Source organism: Rutilus rutilus, assembly GCF_951802725.1.
Source record: "Rutilus rutilus genome assembly, chromosome: 18".
Lineage (NCBI taxonomy): Eukaryota > Metazoa > Chordata > Actinopteri > Cypriniformes > Leuciscidae > Rutilus > Rutilus rutilus.
Genome location: NC_140231.1, coordinates 3029965 through 3053123, shown reverse-complemented (window position 1 = coordinate 3053123; position 23159 = coordinate 3029965). Strand labels below are relative to the sequence as shown.

The following is a 23159-nucleotide window of genomic DNA, read 5'->3' as shown; positions in this document are numbered from 1 at the left end:
TCTAAGCTTATGTAGTGAAAATTTATGTTAAAAAAAGGTAGAGGTACAAATGAATGCTTTTCAGTGTTAGACTACAAAACTGGCACTTTTATAAGCTATACACCAGATGTGTAGACTAGTAAATCTGCCATTTTTATTGCAGTTACACCCATTTGTGGCAGACATGTGAACTAAAGGAGCATGCATCTACGTTTCCTTTCCAGCAAAGGTCAGAACAGACGTTATTTCTAAATATTATCATTATTATATGCTTTAGATAACCATAACTAATGTTTCTATTAGTTTCGGTAGTAGTGGTTAAATCAAAGCGGAGGTAAATAATATATAGAAGATCCACAAAATAACACAAAACACCATCATGGTAACACACACGACAATAAAATAATGCAAAAACACAATTTAACAACATACGATGTACATAATGTGCATTACTGATAAAAAAAGCGAAGAAGAAACAGATTTATTAAAATGAATTGTGAAGTGTCACACAAGCTATTCTGGGAATGTCTGCTTTTCACTGCAAATTATAAGATGTTTTGTTCTTTTTTATTTCTAAAAATGGTACATTTAACTGTGTTTTACTGTAAAATTGCATGAAATATAAGGATAGATTTTTCCCCACGTATATATTAAGGGAACTACAGTTCATGTTCTGTATATGATTTCATTTTCAATGAGGGCATTTACAAAGATACTGGTGCAAAGAATTCTGTTTTTAACATTATGTGTAGAGCTCAAGAGGAAAAAAAAGAGATAAATGATATGAACCTTTCAAACCCATTATCTCGCACGTTGTTTTAAACGAGAAAGCTAGGAGAACAGCCGGCTTCTGTCCACTCAAAGATGAGAAATGCAATAAAACGCTTGTCTCGCTGCCCATTTTGAACTGTAATAAAGATTGATATGAGATATTTTTCATGGTCATAAGGCTAAAAACAACAGAAAACAGAGCCCTCATGATTTGCAGACGAATCCTCCTGCCTCCTGCTGTGGGACTGAAGTACAGAGCGCTGATGTGAACATGTATTCCTCCGCTATCTGTGAAAATACTGCCATTATTTATTCTCCCTCGGGTCGTTCCAAACCAATATGCCAATGTTATTTTTTCTTGGAACACAGTAAGATAAGCCACACATTTTGGTATCAACTCCCGAGAATAAATGTTTCTTAAACAGCAAATCATCATATTAGAATGACTTCTGAAGAAGATTCAGCTTTGATCTCAGGAATAAATTACATTTTGAAATATAATCAAATAGAAAAGTTATTTTAAATTGTAATAATATTTCACAATATTAATTTTTTTTTACTGTATTTTTGATTGGATGAATGCAGCCTTGGTGAGCAGAAGAGACTTAATTATTGTGACTATGATATCAAAACTACATCCCTCCCAAAATGGTGTCTTAATATTTAAATGGAAAAGTTGTTGACATTTGCCTGGCATTGCTTATTATAAAACATTGGTGCATTCAGTTTCACCGATTTTTTTGTGATCAGTTGTTTTGTATAATAATAGATTGAACAGCACATCTGCAAAAGTTTTGACTAATTTGCTACCATTCCTTCAGAATTTTCACCATAATTTGTTGTTTAATGAACTTTTGTTTGAACTTAATGTAGATTTATTGGCAGCCATTTATGGCAGCCATTAAGATTAAATTAAGTTTCTTCTTTTCTCAGAATTAGTCTAACCCTAACCCTTACCAGTTACCCTAACCCAAATACGATACTTTAGACAAACCGTTTAACAAAACAACAATAAAAAAGGATAACACAGATAAGTTGCCTTAAATGACTGCGGATGTCATAAAATGAGCTGCTAACTTATAATCAAAAGCTGGGCTGACCAGAGGCAAATATGTATGATGGGAATTTGTCTGCAACAGTAAATATTTACATATTTTCCGAGTAAGCTGTTTATTGAGTGCATGTCAGATCTGTAAACCTGTCAAGTATTGTTCCAATCATACAGTCATCACAATTCAGATTATATTAGCTCTTAGTTGAAACAGTGAATCATTTGCTCTTAATATTTTTTTTTTGTGAAGAGATTTGGATGGTATTACAATAGGGGTTGTAACAATATATCGTGTCACAATATATCGCAATACAAAAATGCAACAAATATGTATCGTGGATAGTGTGTGACACAAAATGTATTGTGTATAGTTCACCCAAAACTAAATTTACTGTGTGAGAAAAAAATTCAAGTTTTCAAAGTTTTAGTGTCAGACATTAAACTGCTATATATAATGTTGAATATAATGTATAATAATGCAATGGGGGAATATGTGCGTGTCCTGATAATGCCAAATGTCTGATGTTACCAGTAAAAAGTGGGCGACATTATTTTATATATATCTAGTCAGTGACCGAGAATATTCATCTACAATAATTCAGTATTTTCAGCTTCAGAATCATGAATATTGTTATTCTGGTGTCTCTATTGTCCTGTGCTTTGGGTTTCAGCACCAAGTCCGAGACTATTCATTTACACACACAATGTAAAACCAAATTTAGCATTTTAATCAACAGGATATTTTTTGTTAACCGTATATTATATGCCTTGGAGTATCGCAATAATATCGTATCCCGATATGTATTGCATCGTGACATGAGGGTATCGTAAAATACTTTTTTCTTCTTTTTTTACAGACCTTTCGACCAATCAGCAGTGGCTATAGTCCCACTCCGAAGAGTCCCTCGCCCAAGAGTCCCATCACAGGCGGTGTGTCCTACAATAACGGCAACTCAAGACCTACGTACAACAATCCAGCCGGACTGTATTCACACAACAACGGCAATGGAGCTCTTCCCAAGCAGATGTCAGGCCTCAGCCTGGGCTCTCCTCACAGGTGGGACATTTCACAGTTTTTCACACATGCACAGGAATAGCATAATGGGCCCTATTTTAAGGATCTAAGCTCATGGTCTAAAGCGCACGGCGCAAGTGCACTTAGGTCGTGTCCGAATCCCCTTTGGCTAGTTTAACGATGAGGAAAATGGTCGTTGCTCCCGGCGCATGGTCTAAAAGGGTCGTCCCTATTCTCTTAATGAGTAATGTGTGTGTTTTGTCTCTATTCTCTTAATGAGTAATGTGTGTGTTTTGTCTCTATTCTCTTAATGAGTAATGTGTGTGTTTTGTCTCTATTCTCTTAATGGGTAATGGGTGTGTTTTGGGCGTAACGTGCAAAAAAAAAAAACCAGAGTCTCATCTCCCATTCCCTTTAAAAGCCAGTTGTGCTCGCGTCATGGCGGATTCGCTATTTACATGGAGGAGTTTGCAAGCGGCAAAACTGAACGCTTCTCTTGCGAGGAAACGGATCTGCTCGTGCGCGGGGTTAAAGCGTGCAAGAAGACCATCTACATTTGATCTTTTATTTGTAATATTTGGCATGTTTGTGTGCTGCTTCGCATCCCTGTGTGTGTAATAAGCAGAGTGTGTGTGTAATAAGCAGAGTGTACACGTGTTGGACTCGCCTATAGGCTCACATCACTAACGCGCTCTTTAAATAATAAAAAAAAGACTGCGGCATTGACTTTAGACCAGGTTTCAGTTGGTCAATGGCTCAGTCTATTTCAGTTCCTCAAAAATAGCAACACTCCAACAATGCGCCTGAACACACACCTCATTTTCAGACCAGCAGCCCATGGGTGAACAGATGGGCACAAAGGCATTTGCTATTTAAACAATGTGAAAATGACGTGAAAATGATAACTGCGTCAGGCTGAAACTAGCAAAACAGACCTGTGTCGCGCTTGGGGTGAATTGGACTGGGTATATGATTGGCCCCAGTGCATTTTTCTTTGGAATAACAGTTAGACCAGGAACGCAAGGTAAATAGGGTCAGTTTTAAATTCATGTTAACTGTACACAGCTAAACTCTAGCCAACACAAACCACACCGGTCTTGCAGTGGTGCCAGAAACACATATTTATGATCCTCACAAGGCTGTGAGAAACATAGTGATTTATCAAGGAAGTGATCTTGGGGATCTTTCCCATGTTGGACATCTACAGTGCAGGTCCTGTCTTCACTCAGAGCACTTGCACACAACAATAAACATTTCAGACTGAAATATGCTACAGCTCTTCAGGCATATTGTTATGTAAAAATGAGTTCATGAGTTCAGCGAAGCACAGGACTGGAAAAAGTGAACCGTTTTCAGGGAACATCTGCCGCACTGATATTTGCAAAACATCCTTGAATTTTTCTGAAGCACTAGTGTATTTGGATGAGAGATAAGGATGATCGAGAACCGTTTGTTTGCGTGTAAAACTTGCTGTTTACTCTGAATATGACAAATCTGCTGTTTATGAATTCCTGGATTGCTGGAGTTGTCATAACACTGATCACTCTCATGGAAACTTCCAACAAGGAAATCCATCAAAGTATCTGCTGTTTTCTTGGGGGGAATCAGTTCCTTCAAAGATCTTAACTCAACAACAGTCAGACTTGTTTGGAAATGTCTACTCATTCTTTATTATTAGTAATGGTGATTTTTGTGGCCGATCACGATTACAATCACTGTAAGGAGTATTGGCCGATATCTGTCACCGATACTGAAATAAATAATAGGCACACTATTCTTAACAACAAAGTATTTAAGTATGAATAAAATAAGAGATGAGAAAGTATCATGAATTGACAACTCTTCATTTATTGGCAAGCAACATATTCCATTCGCTCATTTAGAGGTGATTAGGAACAGCTTAAAGCTTAACAAATATAGCATTCCTGTGAAATAAATTATACAGATAAAAAAACAGAGCAATCTTTATCAACAGAAAGTAATCACATATAAACCAACACTGCATAGTCTTCACTGTATATATTAAGTATAGATTAAACCTACAAAAGAGCAGTGAGTTATTTTCTCTTTGTCTTTTCTTGTTGGATTAACATTTATAACACAGACGGCATCGGGAATATTAGGCTGCTGTCACTTTAAGAGCTGAATGCACGTATCCAATATACCGATACACTTATTTCCCAACTGTTTATATTCACTTATCACAACCAAGGGTTTTTAAGCAAATATTCACCAAGCGGGGTATTTTTACCGGTTTTTGAACAGTTTTTAACCGCTAAGGCGCAAACCCGAAGCTCAAAGTTCACTTTACTCATCCGTGTTTCACTCCTTCTCGGAGCGCGTGCACAGAAAGCCGCTTGGGGAACAGTATCACTTTCACGGCTTTTAAAAACCTTGCCCCTACCCCTTGCCCCTACCCCTTGGCCCTACCTCTCCGTTTTGCGCGTTCCCGTGAAGGGGTAGGGCTGTCTCGATTCTCTTTTGGTTGGAGGGGTAGGGGTAGGGGTAGGGTAGGGTAGGGGTAAGGGGAAGGGCCAGATAGCCCTTGAAACGAAGATTTTTTGGGACCACACTTCAAACGAAGGGGTATGAGAAATGTACCTGCATACACCGGCTACAGAGGCAACATGACTGCCAATAATCATTTTCTTTATGTCACATTCAATCTTGTGTTCTTATGTACAGTCATGTTCTTCAAAGAAACGTTTGCACAAAAAAAATTCGCTGAAGTTGTTAACGATAGTCCCGCAACATAACTGGTGAATGTAATTGCTGCAGGGAATTGGCTTATCTTTTACCGTACGTCTGCCATGAACGCACTGTTTTCTTGTGGTTATATGTGAACACGATATAAACGAACAGTGCTTACACAGTTTCGTGCTTTTTGCAACATGATCAGCCAGTCTTGTATGTTCTTTATCAAACAGGGACACCTGAGGAAACCCGGAGGCTCATTCGTTTTCGCGCTGACAACGAGCAACGTTTCCTGAAGTCCAAAAATACTTAGGCGTCGAAGATATCGTCATCTCCGTTGTTTTCTGCGAACTTCAGAAGAAAAATGCAAAAAAAATAGCTGTAACTCACGCAATTGAGATGACTACAGCTGACGACGGCATCTTGGAAGTTAATGATAAACACTGGCGCATCTCCTGTGACGTAGGCGCTAGCAACGACGTATAGCGACGTGTAACGGTGTAGTAGTGGTGTCCTGTTTCTTAGGGGAATATTTTCACCCCTACGCCTTGCCACTCTGTTTCAAAGGGCAAGGGTAAGGGGTAGGCGAAGGGTTAGGGGTAGGCGAAGGGGTATAAAATAAAATTGGGAATAGAAGTTTGGGCTTCTAGGGAAGAATGAAATCGCACCACTGTGAAGGAAAGAAATGCTCTAAAATCACACAGCTCTAGTTTCTGGCTGTCATTGCTGTAGGTTTTGCTGTCGTTGCAATATCTCCAAAATTTTTGCAAATTTATTGTGCTTTTCAGACACCTAGAACTGCCAGAGCGGTGAATGTAGTGAAGAAATTTTAGATGCGCACAGAAAACTGGTCTCGGGAGTTTTGTGTCTTCTGATCTGCCTTTATAGAGACCACCCATCAAACTTTAACCAATAAACCAATAACCGGCGCCCGATCAATTTGAGCACCCTTAATTATATATATAAACTGTGATAAAAGAATTCCAAGTAATAAATGATTTCCAACATTAACAACTGCACGTTTATTACAAGATTCAGCTTTACTGTGTCCAAACTTTTGACTGGTAGTGTATGTGTGTGTCTGAATATTTGTAACAAATGTGTTGTATTTAAATTAATTTCTTTGGCTTCCATTCCTTTAGAGATGTACCGAAGCTTTTATAAATAACTTGAGAAAGTGTTTAGTTCGGTATGAAAACACATGGCAATAGCAGATGTTTATGTTCGAGATCTGGATGTGTTTTCCTTTCAGTTTCAGCCCTGAACCACCAGTGAATTCATCAGGCAACCGCAATGGTTTCGACCCGCAGTCGGACGTCTACAGGATGCTTCAGGACCACGAGGAACCCGTGTCCGCTCCCAAACAATCTGGCTCCTTTAAATACCTGCAGGGAATCCTGGAAGCTGAGGATGGGGGTCAGTTTTACTTATTTACTTCTCTCTCGGAATCAGGGCTTGACGAATGCGGGTGTATTTCAGCAGTGGCGTGTAACACAGCCAGTATTCCCTTCTAGCCAGTTTGGCAGGTTGAATTTTATATATAATACATCAAATTGTTTTTTAAAAAGGCATCTGAAATAATAAGTGCAATGTAGTGTTGTCAAAAAACGAATTGCGCATAATTTTACTCATTCCCGCTGATTTTGAGCTCAAACCCAAAGTGCGGCACATAAAGCCGCCTCTCAGGACTAAAAAAATGTCCCACTGCTTATTGCGCTTAAACAGTCGAATACACACAAAATAATGTCAAAATCCCGGTCTTGGCGAGTATTCACGTAAACACAGTCAGTCATGTTTTAAGTGAACGTAAACAGTTGAGAAAGAAACCACACGTGTAACAGTATATTGGATCTGTGCATTCTGTCTTAAAGTGACAGCAGCCTAATAAACCTACTGACAAATTATGAGATAATATTAAAAACATCTATACGACAGTTTCCCCCCCATGGTATCGATGTCAAAATTGTGCCCAGTGAAAATGCTGAGTGGCGAGTAACTTCGGAAAACCACTGTTGGAATTGTTAATTATCGATAATGTCCTATATTGTCATTTTGTGTGTGATCAAACCGATAATACAATGATTATCGCCTCAGTATGTTCAGTGGAAACAATTACATAAGAATGATGCAGTGTTTTATTACACTACATCGCTATTTACTTGTCACTAGAAATGCTACACTATTTCAAAATGTGTCTCGCTATTGATTAATGTATTTAGTAAAAGCACCGCCTTGGATTCTGGATTTTTTGGGGGCCAGATTGCTCTCTTGTCTCTTGGAGGCTAAAAGCTCCCAAAAATGTTGTGCTTTGTGTCATATAAGCCCAGAAATGTCTAAGCCAGATCCCACGGAGAAGCTTCTAGACCATGCTATACTTGCGCCTTCGCCATCTCTCGCACACTGAATTAGATCCCATGGAGCCACAGGGATCAGGGATCAAGTGTTTAAGTGTGTAATTAGTGGTATTCGTTGACAGGTTTGGAGTAGTAACCTGTCCCAGCAGTTCTTGGGAATAACGATGAGTTAATGATCTCACTTTGGCACAACAACAGTCAGATTACTGAGGCGGGCACCATTTAGACAGTTACGCATATTTTTTTATCCGGATGTTTCCTCGTTCAGCCTGAAACAGAAGATAGGAGGAGGCCTTGGCAGCTGTGCTCCACACTTGGCCATATGGCTCTGTCCCAACCATGCCCTGAAGCTAACACACACACACACACAGGATTTTCAGCTACGTCTGCATGGAGAATAGTGTCTGACCTGGGATTGAAGTGTGAAGGACATTAATTCTGGCCATCTCTTGTTCCAGGGACAGCTGCTAAGCGCTTACTCTGAGAGATATTCTTGTTTTAGGCTAAACAAGGCCTCATGGAAAGTCAGAAGTAGCTGTTCAAAGCAGTTTAAAAGTTACAATTCTGTCAATACAGCGTGTACTCTGCTGCCCTTGGACACAGAATGAGATTTTTTAATTATTTCCACGGCAGCATTTTTGGAGAAAATAAATTTGCCAGCCAGCATCAGCATTTTTATGTATTTTTTCTTCATTTTCACAAAGGTTTCATGGCCCCAAGAATATTTTGTTGTATGAATATCTGAGGATGCAATACGTCAAAAGAACAGACCGTCTGCTTTTAAACAACAACTAGCTTCATGCATTCTTTTTTATGAACACTTGAATGTAAGTTTTATTTTAAAAAGCAAAATTTTGAGTAAAAAGCTGAAAAAAATCACTTTTTTGTCAAAGACTACGTCTGGATGGGATTCAGAACGTCATCAAAACACAGATGTAGTAGATCGAGTCCATCAACACCTCAAAGCTTCACAGTCCTACAGCTCGTCCTGGGTCGACATTTCATTCGGTAACATCAGGCCGTTTTGATTTATATGCTGGTTAATGTTGATGATCACGTTATTTTACATATGCATCTGCTTACATATGAGATCGCAGCTTCTTTTTCACTTGTGTTTTGATCAGGAGATCCAGTACTCTTTCAGAAGATGAGTTATAGCGCCCCCTACCGTATAACAGTGAAAACACGCCCTAAATGAAGCGGTGTCTCGTAAATGACGGAAAATTCTGTCAATGGTTAAAGAATAGTACAAATAGTTTCAAAGTTTTGAAATGTTAAGCACCCTGAGATGTCACCCTCCAGAAAGCGTAGCGGTTAAACTGGATAATGTGTGCCTTGATAATCACATCACATCATTGACGTCATTGAATGGCTGTCAGAGTTGTACGACAGTCAATCATGCTTTGTGGATACCATAAAAATGAATGAGAAAAGTCGTTTTCAAAAATTGAAAAATTTTAATTTTCACAAAATTGTCTGTGATTTCTCTTGTAAAACATAAATTATTTCAGTATAAACTCTAAAAAAAACATGTATCAATCAAAAACCAATATTTAAAGGGGTGATGAACTGAGAAAGCTCAAATTTTCCTTGAGCATTTGACATATAAGAGGTCATCATACTATAAGAATATCCTGTAAGTTTCAAAACTGAAAACTTCCTTGTTAGTCCAATAAAAGCTTTTATTGATGACAGATTTTTCAAAGTGGGGATCTATGAGGTCAGAGGGTATCAAACCCCGCCTCCGCAGAAGAAGATCAACGCCTACTTCAACACTGCCTGTTTAGCCCCGCCCACCGCATTACATGAAACTCATTATAATATGCAAAACTCATAGCAGTGGGCGTTTACTTCCAAGTCTTCAATGCGCCCATAAAAACTAGCGTTTCAGGAGCTAGGCTCAAAACCAGGGGAGAAAATAGCCTATTACTTATTCATTTTGATGTTTTTGAATGTAAAAACCAAGCGAACGTCATAAGTTGACCTCAGACAACAATATAAAAAATTTTTTAAAGCCAGTTCATGACCCCTTTAATTGTAAACACGTTGAATATAGTTATGCTCGATAACCGGTAACTGGTCGAGCCGGTCGACAGAATCAAACTGAATTACACTTTAGCTCCGGGTTGATGACGCAAGACGCACATCCGTAGTAGGACACACACACACACACACACACCTAATGAGCCAATAAGCGTGTCCAGAAATGCAGCTATGTTTCCAGTGATCCTGGAGATCTCGATTAGTTGGTTCAGGTGTGTTTCATTAGGGTTGGAGGTAAACTCTGTTGGAAGGCCCTCAGGAACTGAGGCTACGTGCAGATGTTTTCTCAAATCAGATCTTCTCAGGCAGACTGTCCGCACTATTCATTGCAAGTCAACAAATAAAATGTGTGTGTCCATACATAACCAACCATTCTGCATGGGTTGCTTTGGTGCGGACGTAGGCCTACCCACGCATGTGACGGGGCTTTCAAAGGAAAAATGGAGGTGCATCACTTCGCTCTCTAAATTCGCGGTGCAGAACTCTTACTTCCCACATGAAAACCTCTTGGGATCTTGGGACACACCGCTTGAATACCGTACGAATACTTCTGGCATTTCTGCCTCTGGTTTTGACGTTATCATTGTATGTTGCTTTAAGAGTGATGCAAAAGACAATTTGAAATCCGACAATTTGAGATGCATCTGTCAAAATCTGATTGGAATTGCATTTCAGATCAGAGACCTATGGAAGCTTGTTTCCACCACTGAATAATAAATAAATTAATAATAATAATAATAATTGCGACTTTCTATCTCACAATTCTGACTTTTTTTCTCACAGTTGCGACTATATATCATGCAATTCTGACTTTATATCTCCCAATTGCGACTTTATTTCTCAGAATTGCGACTTTATATCTCGCAGTTGTGACTTTATTTCTCAGAATTGCGAGATATGAAGTCAGAATTGTGAGAAATAAAGTCGCAATTCTGAGAAATAAAGTCGCAATTGCGAGATAAAGTCGCAATTCTGAGAAATAAAGTCGCAATTGGGAGATATAAAGTCAGAATTGCATGATATAAAGTCGCAATTGCGTGTTATGAAGTCAGAATTATGAGATATAAACTTTTCTGAGAAAAAAAAAAGAAAAAAGAAAGTCTGTCTTTTTTTCCCTTAGAATTGGACTTTATATCTCACAATTGCGAGTTTATATCTCACAATTCTGAGAAAATATGTCAGAATTGCGAGATATAAACTCGCAATTATGTGTTATAAAGTCAGAATTGCGTGATATAAAGTCACAATTGCGAGAAAAAAAGTCAGAATTCTGACTTTATATAAGACGCAATTGCGACTTTATTTCAATTGCAATTGCGACTTTATTTCACGCAATTCTGACTTTATAACACGCAATTCTGACTTTATAACACGCAATTGCGACTTTATTTCACGCAATTCTGACTTTATTTCACACAATTGCGACTTTATTTCACGCATTTCTGACTTTATATCTCGCATTTCTGACTTTATAACACGCAATTGCGACTTTATTTGACGCAATTCTGACTTTATATCTCGCAATTCTGACTTTATTTCACGCAATTGCGACTTTATTTCACGCAATTCTGACTTTATATCTCGCAATTCTGACTTTATTTCACACAATTGCGACTTTATTTCACGCAATTCTGACTTTATATCTCGCAATTCTGACTTTATAACACGCAATTGCGACTTTATTTGACGCAATTCTGACTTTATATCTCGCAATTCTGACTTTATTTCACGCAATTGCGACTTTATTTCACGCAATTCTGACTTTATATCTCGCAATTCTGACTTTATTTCACACAATTGCGACTTTATTTCACGCAATTCTGACTTTATATCTCGCAATTCTGACTTTATAACACGCAATTGCGACTTTATTTCATGCAATTCTGACTTTATATCTCGCAATTCTGAGTCGCAATTATCTATTTAAATGTTTTATTTTGTGGCGGAAACAAGCTTCCATAGAGACCACCTCTTAATGTGGTTTCAATAAAAAAAATCTTTTTTTTTTTTTGCTGTCTAGACTTTCAAATACAAATCTGGATAAAATCAGTCTGAGCGTAGCCTGAGTTCGACAGCCCTGCTGTGAGGGATTGAAGTTCAGTGCATTCAATGGATTGTAATGTTGTTTGACAACATACCAATTGTTCCGTTTTTTTACAAAAACTCCATAAAACGGTTTGAAAAGTTGTATGTTGTAAAAATTGCGTGATCTAGGACCTTTATACAGCGTGTGCCATTGTAAAGACTGCAAGTCTATCCCTCACAGCCTTGTTTTCATCCGCATTAAAGGAGTAGTTCACTTCAGAATTAACATTTCCTGATCATTTACTCTCCCCCACGTCATCCAAGATGTTCATGTCTTTCTTTCTTCAGTGGAAAAGAAATGAAGGTTTTTAAGGAAAATATTCCAGGATTGTTCTCCATATAGTGACTTCAATGGGGTCCAACATGAAGGAGTTTCAGTGCAGCTTCAAAAGTCTCGACAAAGGAATAAGAGTCTTATCTAGACAAACCAGCGGCCATTTTAGGACAAAATAAACATTTATATACTTTTAACCACAAATTATGGTCTTGCACTAGCTGTGATGCGACACACATTACGCAATCACGTTGAAAGGTCATGAGAAAAACTTTGGTTACTTCATGCGCTTCAATCTGGGGCTTTTGTTGCAAATCTTGGTTCCTGTAAATAACACGAATGCTCCATTCTGAAAGGTCTCTTTCAAAAGAAGAACACTTGCTTTCCATTCTAAGATCTTATCTTAGTACAATAGTTGATCACGGTATCATATTCTGTGCCCTTGACTGCAGTTTGTTTTCTCTCCAGGGGTCTCACCGGTGGACAGGCACGGGGTGCGAGGCTTGCGTTCCCCGGTGAAGTCCCCGGTGCCGAAGCTGGGCAGCCCCATCACGGCTCCTCTGGCGCCCATGGCCGGCCTACAGAAGCTGCCTCAGTGCACACGCTGCGGGAACGGCATTGTGTAAGTGCCATGTGTTGCTGCTTACGGGGACATGAACGTTTATAATGTTTACTGGGGTGCATTTATAATGTTAGGACGATTTTTACATAAAAAAATTGTCATAATTTAGAAATAAAAGGCATTTTTCCTACCCTGCATGATTTTAGCCCTCTGGTTTAAACGCTCTGTTTTAAGGGGCGTGTCTCTGTGAGACTGTAGTGTAAACGCCCACTGCTGTGATTGGCTGACAGCTTTGCATATTAAATAAGTAGCACATGTGGAACTTTTAGAACGTTTTTACAATTAGAGATAGGTTTACAAATCGTGAAAAGTGTTGATTATAGTGTTATATTTGAAAAGAAAGGGATCTCGTCACTGCAACTCGATTTCTGCACACTAACGAATGCTTTCATCATAACTAACTGTGCAAACACAATGGAAATTAGAGATTTGTTGATTATAACGGGAGTTTTGGCGAGAGCCCAGAATTCAGTCACTGACCCAGACAGCAACATAAGCCGCTTTCCGACCAAGTAGTTACAGGAACTTAGTTCTAGGAACTGTCCACTTCTAAACAGTTCTAAGAACTACTCTCCCCCAAACTGGTAGGAGGGGTAAGGGAGTGACGCAAGCACGGTGACTTTTATTTTGACGGCGCGACGGACCTTTATTTTGATGGCGCTGAGAACGCCAGAGCAAACACTGCTCGCATTCTCTGTGTTTATTAGTTAGCGATCTGTCTACCAGTACTGTTTAATATCTTATCAGATAGAACTGTTATAGAAAGTAGACAGTATATGAAAAAAGGTTATTAGCCTATGCCGTGTGGTTGATGTCCAGTGTTGCTAGCTGGGCAGATAAACATAATCATGTTTGGCTTGGTCCCCTCAAAGTTGCGTTGGATTTTCTCTTCAGCATAAAGGTTTAGAGACCCATCTATCACTGTTTTCCATGTTTGTATCTAGTTTCTGGAGTAAATATAGGCTATAATCTGTGTGTTTACATTCTAGCTGTTTTAAAAATGGCGGGTGCTGGTGCTTCGCGTGCGTTCGGTCAATCAGCGTACACTAACGTCACGGATAGTTCATATAGTGCTGGTTTAGACCCTACTCTGAAGTAGGACCCAAATTAGTTCCTACAAATGGAGTTCCTAGAACTAAAATCGTTCCTAGTTCCTGCGGTGCGAACACGCCGACATCCGGGTACTTTAGCCAATAGTTCTAGGAACTGTGAAAAGGTTCCTCCGGTCGGAAAGCGGCTATTGTGTCGGCCCAGATCCGGCCCACATCCGGTGCAAGTGGATTCCACACGGATCTTGGTCGGGTGTGGGCCGGGTGTGGGTCGGGTGTGGGCTGGGTGTGGGCCGGATCTGGGTCGGGTGTGGGTCGGGTGTGGGCCGGGTTTGGGCCGGATGTGGGCCGGACCTATGTTGCTGTCTGGGGATAAACTTGCTCTGTTTGATTTACAGCTCCAGCGATTGTAAAGGGATCGTTCTTTAAATCTCTTTAAACATATAATTTAATCACAGTTTAAATAACAGATTATTTTGTGTGTTGCGCCGTTCCTGTCGGATCCGATATAGAAGAAGGCGCAGCATCGTTTTTTTATTTCAGTCTCTCTGCAAATCCAGTGGCGCTGCACAACATGCTGCACTCTTCAAAGGCATCTTTATCGCTTAGTTGCTCGATCCAGTGTTAGCGTCACGTCTGTTATTTACCCACTACTTGTCGTGCTCGAATCAGTGGGCGGGGCTACTGAACTTTAGGGTTAGTGATGTCACCAACCCAGGAAGAAGCTCGTTGTAGTCCGTTTGTTGTAGTCCTTAAAAAGCGATTTCTGTAAAAGCAAATATCTCCCTTTGCTTTGAACTCTGAGCGTCGTAACTTTGCAGATGTTGTTTATGCTCAAACAGCAACATTACACACTAACTAAAGTTAGAAAAGTCAAATCATAATCAACCACCCCTTTAAATATACAGCAATATTTCCTGAAGAAAGCCCTTAAATGAACACCAAGACACTAGATAGTATTCAACAGACTTTAGAAGCCAGTATATCTTTCTTTTATCATCTTTAAACATAAGCCTGTAAGTCGTGTCTCGCAGTAAATGAATGATTTCAACTCTGACATGCTCATTGAGGACGTGATTGTTAAATGAAGCCAGACCTGCCGGAGCATGTGGCACAGGTGTTCCCGATCATGATAATACTGTAAGTCACTCTTCTGCTGTTGGCACTTTCCCACAGGAAAAATGAGTAAACAGTGATGTCATATGATAAGAACAGTTCCACAGAAGAAGGAAACAATGCGCCCATTGTAAATGCTGTTGATAGATATTATAGCCTTCAAATATGTCCTTGTTCATAGAGATTTTATAATAGGAAGAATTAGTGATAAGAGATTGTCCAATCAGCCGTCAGGTCTGCATGAAAGACATTTGTGCTTTCTCTTTTATATCATGGCTGGGTCATGACATTTCAGAACTATTTTTCATCCCATTTATGAAAGGGATTTATTGTTTGCTCGTTTACGGACTAAACATTACCTGTTAATCCGACTTTAGCAATTGCTGACCACCATTTTTATCATAAAAGCCTTTTCTCTTTTAAAAGTTTAGTATTAGGATAGTTTTTACAAAATTTGTTGGATCGTTTTTTCACTTTAAAATAATGGTCCGGATCACTAGTAGTTCCTAAAGAGTGAGTAGGTAACACTTGAGTAATTAGCAATGCATGTTGAGAGTAAAAAAAGACAGTTACGCACATCTCAGACACTTGATTATTACTTAATTCGTAATTCTTTATCATTTGTCATAGTTGAAATTTATTAAAGTCCCCCTGTGGTGAAAATCCAGCTTTTAATGTAGTTTATGTGTCTATGTGGTGTTTTTAATATGCTTTAAGACAAAGCATGTGTAAGTTCATAAGTCGACACCATTGCTGAGTATTTCCTCCTTAAAACTGCAGTGAACCAAAGACAGTCTCAAACACACGCTTTGAAATCGCTGGTGTTTCTGACGTCACAAACTACCTTGTAACCAATCAGATCAACGTGTGATCGTCAACCAGTGGATCTCTGAGCTGAGTGAGTGAGTGGGGGCGGGGCTCATTTGCATATTCATAGAACCGCGTATACTAAATGAGGCAAGGGTGTCGAGTTACATTCAAGATATTTTAAGGCATTTTTTTTTAAATATGTCATTTTGGTGATCAAAGATGAGTTTTAAGGGATAGAATTGACTACAGGGGACCATTTTTTTAAACCAACATAAATACAAATTGTACATTTCTTTTTTTTTTGTATAAAGATTTGTCCTTTTCTTTCTCCTAGACCATTGACCCAATTACCAAATGAAGTGACAATAAAAGTAACAATAAATGTCATTTAACAAGTGTCTTCTAACTGTTTTAACACAGGGGAACGATTGTGAAGGCCAGAGACAAGCTGTATCACCCCGACTGCTTCATGTGCGATGACTGCGGGCTGAACCTCAAGCAGAGAGGATATTTCTTCATCGATGAGAGTCTGTATTGTGAGACTCACGCCAAGGCTCGTGTTCAGCCTCCCGAGGGCTATGACGTGGTGGCCGTCTATCCCAACTCCAAAGTGGAGCTGGTCTAAGCACACACACACACACACACTCACACACACACACACAGGTTTCGTTGAGGATTCAGCTTGGCAAAGTGGAAATGAGAATAACAAAACTTTAACTTTTTTCAGTCCCTGCTCGACTTCATCCTGGACTCGCGTTCTGTAGTTTTGCTAACCTCGTACTGAAATCCACTTTCCCCCGCAGCCTTTCTAACACTCTGACGGAGCAATTCTGGGTTTGCTTTCAGAAGAAAGTTTGAAGTGTAAGATAACCGAACGGCCCAGACGAACATCTGTTCACCTAGATTCCAGTGGCACACCAGCGGTTTATTTCTCTGAACGCTGCGGTGAACTTGAGGTGCTCAGAAAGGCCACGAAGAATGTCTCAAGCCGTGTGGAAAATGGAAATGGTATTCATTTATTCAGAGAGTTTGGGACGGTATGTTTATTCTTTGGCTAAGAAGGCGAGCTGTGTGTGTTTTTCTCGATGAGCAAGCTTCCCTCACCACCACATCCAGCTTTATCTGAGGAAAATGAGTCTGTAGGAATGGAAAAATATCACTTTGATCGCAGATTTAAGGCCCTCGCACACTGAGTCCGGTTTTTTGCGCATTCGTCATCCTAAAAATTCGTCACGCACAGGAACTTTGCACACTGAGTTTGATACGTATTAATTAATCCGTTGTGGAAAAAATTTGCAAAACAATACAAAATGGAGTTTCAAGCAGTGAGGATGATTTTGTTCTTAAAAATACAAAATCTGAAATACAGTTTCCTCTGATAACAGATTACTCTAAATTGTAATGTGGACTCATGCATTTTCTGTTAAAGGAGCAGTGTGTAATTTTTAGCGGCATCTAGTGGTGAGGTTTGCGAATTGCAAACAGCCAGTCACTCACGGCCTATCCCTCCCTCTGCAAACTCGAAGGAGAAGCTACGGTGGCCGACGTAGGATCGGAAGATGTCGTCGTCTGAGTCTGAGTCTGAGTCAGTAGAGAGTACCAAGTCAAGCAATGAGGTTTCTTTATATTAGATTATATTTTATATTAAATTATATTTACTTAATTATTCAGTAAAACCACATGTTATTGCGATTGTTATTTTTACTTGTTCATCATTGTGTTAGTCTTTTATTCACTGACTTTACCATAGCTTGTTTCCATGCTAGTTAGTATAAGATAAGAGCATCAAAGCAGCTAGGTAAGGGGAAATAGCTAACGTTACGATGTCCGAGGCGTCGTTCAGACAGCATGTTTTTCTCCACGTTTGCAGAGTCAGGGACAACCTCAGTATTCTGCTGCATCTTTTTCTGACGAAACGCGCTCTGTAGCGCTGTCTGTTCGCTGTCGGCTACGGTAGAAACATGACGTCACAATAGAAGGGGGTGCCCGCGGTTATGTAGATATAAATGACTCATTCTAAGCTAATAAAAACATAACGGTTCATTAAGTAAGCTCTTTATACACCACTGACAACATAGTTATGGATCTTATATTGCATTTCTGTCAATAGATCCTCAGAAATATTACACATTGCACCTTTAAGTTGCTTTGAAACGATGTGTATTGCGCTATACAAATAAATGTGATTTGAATTGAAATTGAAAAAGAGAAAAATAAAATTGGGTCCATCATCCAATCGTGAGATTTGCGTAGAGAGGAAGGAGAGTTCAAAGTTTACCTCAGGATGTCAGTGGCTCAGTTTGATGCTTATATACTACATATTAAAAAGAAGAACCACCAGTTACCGTGAACCAGTTGATCCTGAACAGTTCTGGATTTTGGCGTTTGCTTGTACGGTGGCTCTGAATTGTCAAAAAAGCTCTCAAAAAGCTCGCTAGGGATGCAAAAAACGCAGAAAATTTAACCGATCAAATTTCTTTCTGACGGACCAAAGTTTCGGAGGTGTGTGTACGTGATCGACACGACGTGAGGTCGTATTTATTTTTTAACGACAATTTTGGACTCGGTGTGCAAGGACCTTACATGCAAGTATGTGAATACGATTTGACATTTGGCTTTCCTAAAAGTATCAAAACACAATTTCTATTGCAACTGCGCATGACGTTCTCAGAAAAAAACTCTATGATGGTTTTCTCATTCACATCAACTACCATCATAGTGACGCAACCGTTTGAAGAGGTCTTGCTGAATCATCACACCACCTTACCTAATATCTTCTTTCGCCTGTTTAGTAAAGTCATCATGTTTTCTGTGTTTAAAGCTAGCCACCGGAAAACATTTGGTGTAATGGCACGGACGTTTCTAGGTGACTCGAGAACTGATGTTTGTTATGTAAACGCATTTCATGTACAAAAGCAGAGCTGAAATGTGTTGGCCAAGCATTTGTGACTGCGTTTGCATATTTGCGCACATTATGTGATTTAAACTTTGATTTGTTTGATTGTGTGGATGGCTTCTTCGTGTAAAACAAAACCAGAATAGTAAAGTAGATATGCTTTTATTTTTTTTGTCTTTTCTTTACCTGGTGATGCTTTTGTAAATTCTGTAAAAAAAAAAAAGAAGAAAAAAAATAGAGAAATGTTTGTGTTTCTAGTTTCTAATGAATGATATATACGTGTGTGTGGGTTTTGTTGTATTAAGAGTCTTCTGTAAATAATTTGAATGCTAACAGATCATCTTTAAACATAATAACAGCAAAAACAGAAAAGGAATTCTTTCTTTTTTTTCCACCAAGAACTTAATTCTCATTCCAAACCCTTTCTTTCTTCCGTGGAAAACACAGAAATAATGCTTTTTGAGCTTCCAAAAAACAGCATGAAAGTATTATAAAGGTATAGTCCATATGTCTGCAAGTTCTCTGAAGCCATATGATAACGTGTAAGGAACAGACCAAAACTGAAGCCAGTATGTTGAGGCTTTCAGTTTTGGATCATACTTTTGAAGTTTTGAGACAATTTCTCATTTGGGATGTGCATGCAAAGTTTTGACACTGATGCGTCTTAGAAAGACTGTACAGTTTTTGGCTATATTTATTGTTCATTGGTCAAATCAAGCCCAATTGATTTCTATGCAATTTGCCAAGAAGCAACAATTTCAAGGGGTCCTATTACGCCGAAGTCTTGAGTTTGTTTTTGGCGTGTACTAGAATATGCTTTCATGCTTGGTTGTTCAAAAAACTTTCCGGACTTTCTGGTGCGCCATGCCGCCGGCTGTTTTGATTTTGTTTCCCGGTGCTTCCTCACTGCCTCGTCACCTCGCTTTCTGATTGTCTACACGCCACAGTCCACAGGCTGTGTGCTCGTTTGTCCCCGGGGGACACCACACACGAGGAGAAATCGGGCCAAAAAAATCCAACATGTCGGATATCCCCGATTTGAGATCGGAGCGGTCCCGACGTCCTTCCGAGCAGACGAGAGCAGTCTTAACACACCACACACGGCAGGAATATCTGATCAGATTATTTTACGATAATCGGAGCATCCTTAAGATTGTCGGAAGGGGTGAATCGGGGCTAAAATCGGCCTAATTATCCTGCCGTGTGAACCAGGCTTTACACACCAAAAGATAATCGGGCTGATTTTGGGCCGATTTCCCCGCCTTCCGACAATCCTAGCTGTGCCCCGATTATCTTGATGGTTCTACAGATTATCTTATCAGATTTTCCCTTGGTGTGAGGTGTGTTAAGCCTGGTTCACACGGCAGGATAACAACCTCGCCGGAGGTGGTACGAAAAAAGGTACAACTTTTACACAGTGGAAAACCAAACAAAGCCGAGCCGAGTCGAGGCGAGCTGGTACTGTGTAGTGGAAAAGCGCCATTATAGACCTTCTGTAGCTCCGCCCCTTTTCAGCGCCGCGCTCGTTGTCTTTTGACTTCCGGTCTGTATTTTCACTGTGATCTTGCGTATTTATGAATGAACGGCTCGTTTTAAAATCTTCCCGGTCGACTGACATTTGTTACGACATCTGCTTTAAACATTACAATCCTCATGATAACTTTAGTTAACTTTACATTAAGTAAATCCACTTCAAAAGCTAATTACTCCTGGACAGGAATACCATAGAAATATACAGAGCGGCCGCAAAACCGGAAGTTCAAAGACATTTTTCTAAAGATGGCGGCGCCCTCGTTTCTCTGGTGCATAAGGTCTATTAGATGTAAAAAATCTTTTGGTGTGTCCCCAGCATTAGGCGTGTTTGATTAGGACTGGAGCCGAACTCTTCCTCCAGAAGCAGGATTGGGCATCACTTGAGGTCCACAGAAGTAAGAAAGTCATGGAAGTTAGGAATCACAAACCAAGGGTTGGCAGATCTGAAGAGGTTCCCATGAAAGAGCATGAGCGCAGATCCATTTTCCTTCCAGCCTTAATCAAACACACCTGAACAAGCTCATCGAGGTCTTCGGGATCTCTAGAAAGCTCCAGGCGGTGGAGTTTGATCAGGGCTGGAGAGATTGTTACATAAATTCACATGTACAATACTGGTGCCATATTACCATTTGCTGTTTTCCTTCTGTCACAACAAGCCCGTGAGCTTTTGCCCATCAGACACGCTCTACAAAAGTGACCAACATTAAAATCTTTCACCGCATCTGGCTTGCTTCTTCAAAGCTCCTCAGTGTTTAAATGAGCATGTGTTCTTGTAGGAGTTTCCCCCAGCTGAGAAGTGTGCATGTAAATGAGACGGGGTTTGTGATTTCAGCTGTCGAGGTCAAACTGCAGTTCTGATGCACGGTTCACGCTCACGCTCTCCTAATCACAACCAGAACTGGTCCTGCTCCTCACATTCCTTTTCTTCTCTGACTTCTCCTCTATCCCGCACAATCTCGGACCACAGCGAGGGATGTTGCCATTGCCTGAAATACACAGTGGTTAATATTGTGGCTATATATCTCAGTTTTGCACAAACACAAGTTGGATCATGCTAAAAATACCGTGGATTGTGTTGGTACGTCATACTGAGACGTTTCCTACTCATCACGTAGTGATTGATGGATTTAAAATATAATTAAATTGGAAATATCAGATGGGTTTCTGGCAATGAATAATTGCCAAATAACTTTTGAACTGATATAATCTATCATGCATTGATCAAGTCGCTTCATAAATTGAGGTTAATCCACTGGAGTCATCGGTATCTTGCAAGCAGGGTCATAGTTTGAAAGATTGTGAAGATACAGAGGCGTGCATGCAGGAGCAGATCTCTCTGCTGAGTCACTCGCTTCACAAGACCAAGTTTGGACAAGGCGTTTGGAAGGCAGATGTGGAGAGCGCTGGCTTCGATTAAGAGCAGAAAAATAGAAGCAGATATCTGTGAATCTTCCTCTGCAACATGGCTAAAAATAAACCAGCAGCTTTGTGTATTATAAAAACCATCGGCGATCATTAGTCCACCAGAAGGTGTCTTCAAAACCCCTAAAGGCCAGCTGGAGCAGGCTCTTCATTCCTGGGCCAACGACTAGTCAAGAACACGGTGAATTACAAGCAAATATACTGGAACATTTTATTATAATGTGTTCTGGCATGTACGGGGACTGAATATAAAAGTAACTGCAGTCATATTTTATTCAGGACAAGAAAGTAAACCAGAATGTTGGCATGAAGGGTGTTTCCTTCACTCTAAAAAATCTTGGGTTATTTTTTCTACCCAAATCCTGGGTTGAGCCCTTTGGGTCTTTTTTTTTGGGGGGGGGGGTCTTTTTTTCAGTATTTGGGTCGTTTTTGTGTTACCCAGCTCCTGGGTCAGACGTAACAACCCAGTGTTTGGGTAGTTTTTGTGTTAGGGTCAGACGTAACATTAACAACCCAGGGATTGAGTTATTTATCGCAGGCTTTCTGCGCCCTCTTCAGGAGAGAGCAGTGCAGCTCCGTCAAACTGGGGCATGTCTTCGGTAATTGTATAGGGTGAATTGCCCTAATGTGGGACATTAGACAATTCACCCTATATTTGAGTTTATCTATAAATTCGTTATTGTTATGTAGCCTTAATCGTTTAATTTTATGCAAAGCAACACACAGGAGTGGATAACGAGTGGATCTAACGAGTGGATCTTGTGGAAACATCATCTTTTCGCGTGATGGAAACGCCTGATGCCTTGCATGACATTTTATGATTTTATTAAAAAAGATACAGAATATAAATGCTTAGAAAGTTAAAATGTGTTCTCAGAACTGTACACTGATTGTTTATGGACAGGTTATGGACAGTCAGTCACAGCATGTTTCGGCTACGATGAAACGCAGGTTTGTTACATTTTTACTTCTAATATTTTTTTTAACAAGCTTAAATGTTGGCAATATATTAAAAATGATATAAAATATACTAGGGGAGAGTGGGGTGATTTGTGCCAGGGGGGAAGTAGTTCTACCCCTTGTTTCTGGAAAACCATAGAAGAAATTGGTCATGTGACCACATCATTTTGAAAAGCAATCATTTTTACTCATCCTCCAAAGAAGAGAGACACATGGCTTGAGAGTTAAGCACATTTTAGTGCAAAAAAACAGTTTTTCCCTTTCAAAGTAAAATTTCTATGATTAAGGTTTTTTGATTGTAGTGTCTGAACAATTATAGACAAGCTTGAAACCATTTCACACATGTTTTAGTGCTTTAGTAGGCTACACAATGAGTCTATACAGTTAGCATGATGTTAGCTCTTAACTGCTGGATCATGCTAGTTTTTCAAACTTGTGGGTCTGGGGTGATTTGTGCCAAAGGGCCTGGGTTAAATTGTGCCAGA

The 23159-nt window shown here is 39.7% G+C and overlaps 1 protein-coding gene across 1 annotated transcript in view; it reads left to right on the top strand.

The window, feature by feature from the left end:
• Window positions 1–18970, top strand: part of pdlim4 (PDZ and LIM domain 4) — a 51376-nt gene extending 32406 nt beyond the window's left edge. The window contains exons 4-7 of the mRNA XM_084386875.1: window positions 2659–2858; window positions 6763–6926; window positions 12735–12888; window positions 16284–18970. Coding sequence (XP_084243001.1) covers window positions 2659–2858; window positions 6763–6926; window positions 12735–12888; window positions 16284–16488 — 723 coding nt within the window. The 3' untranslated portion in view covers window positions 16489–18970. The remainder of the gene's footprint in view (window positions 1–2658; window positions 2859–6762; window positions 6927–12734; window positions 12889–16283) is intronic.
• Window positions 18971–23159: the final 4189 nt, after the last annotated feature.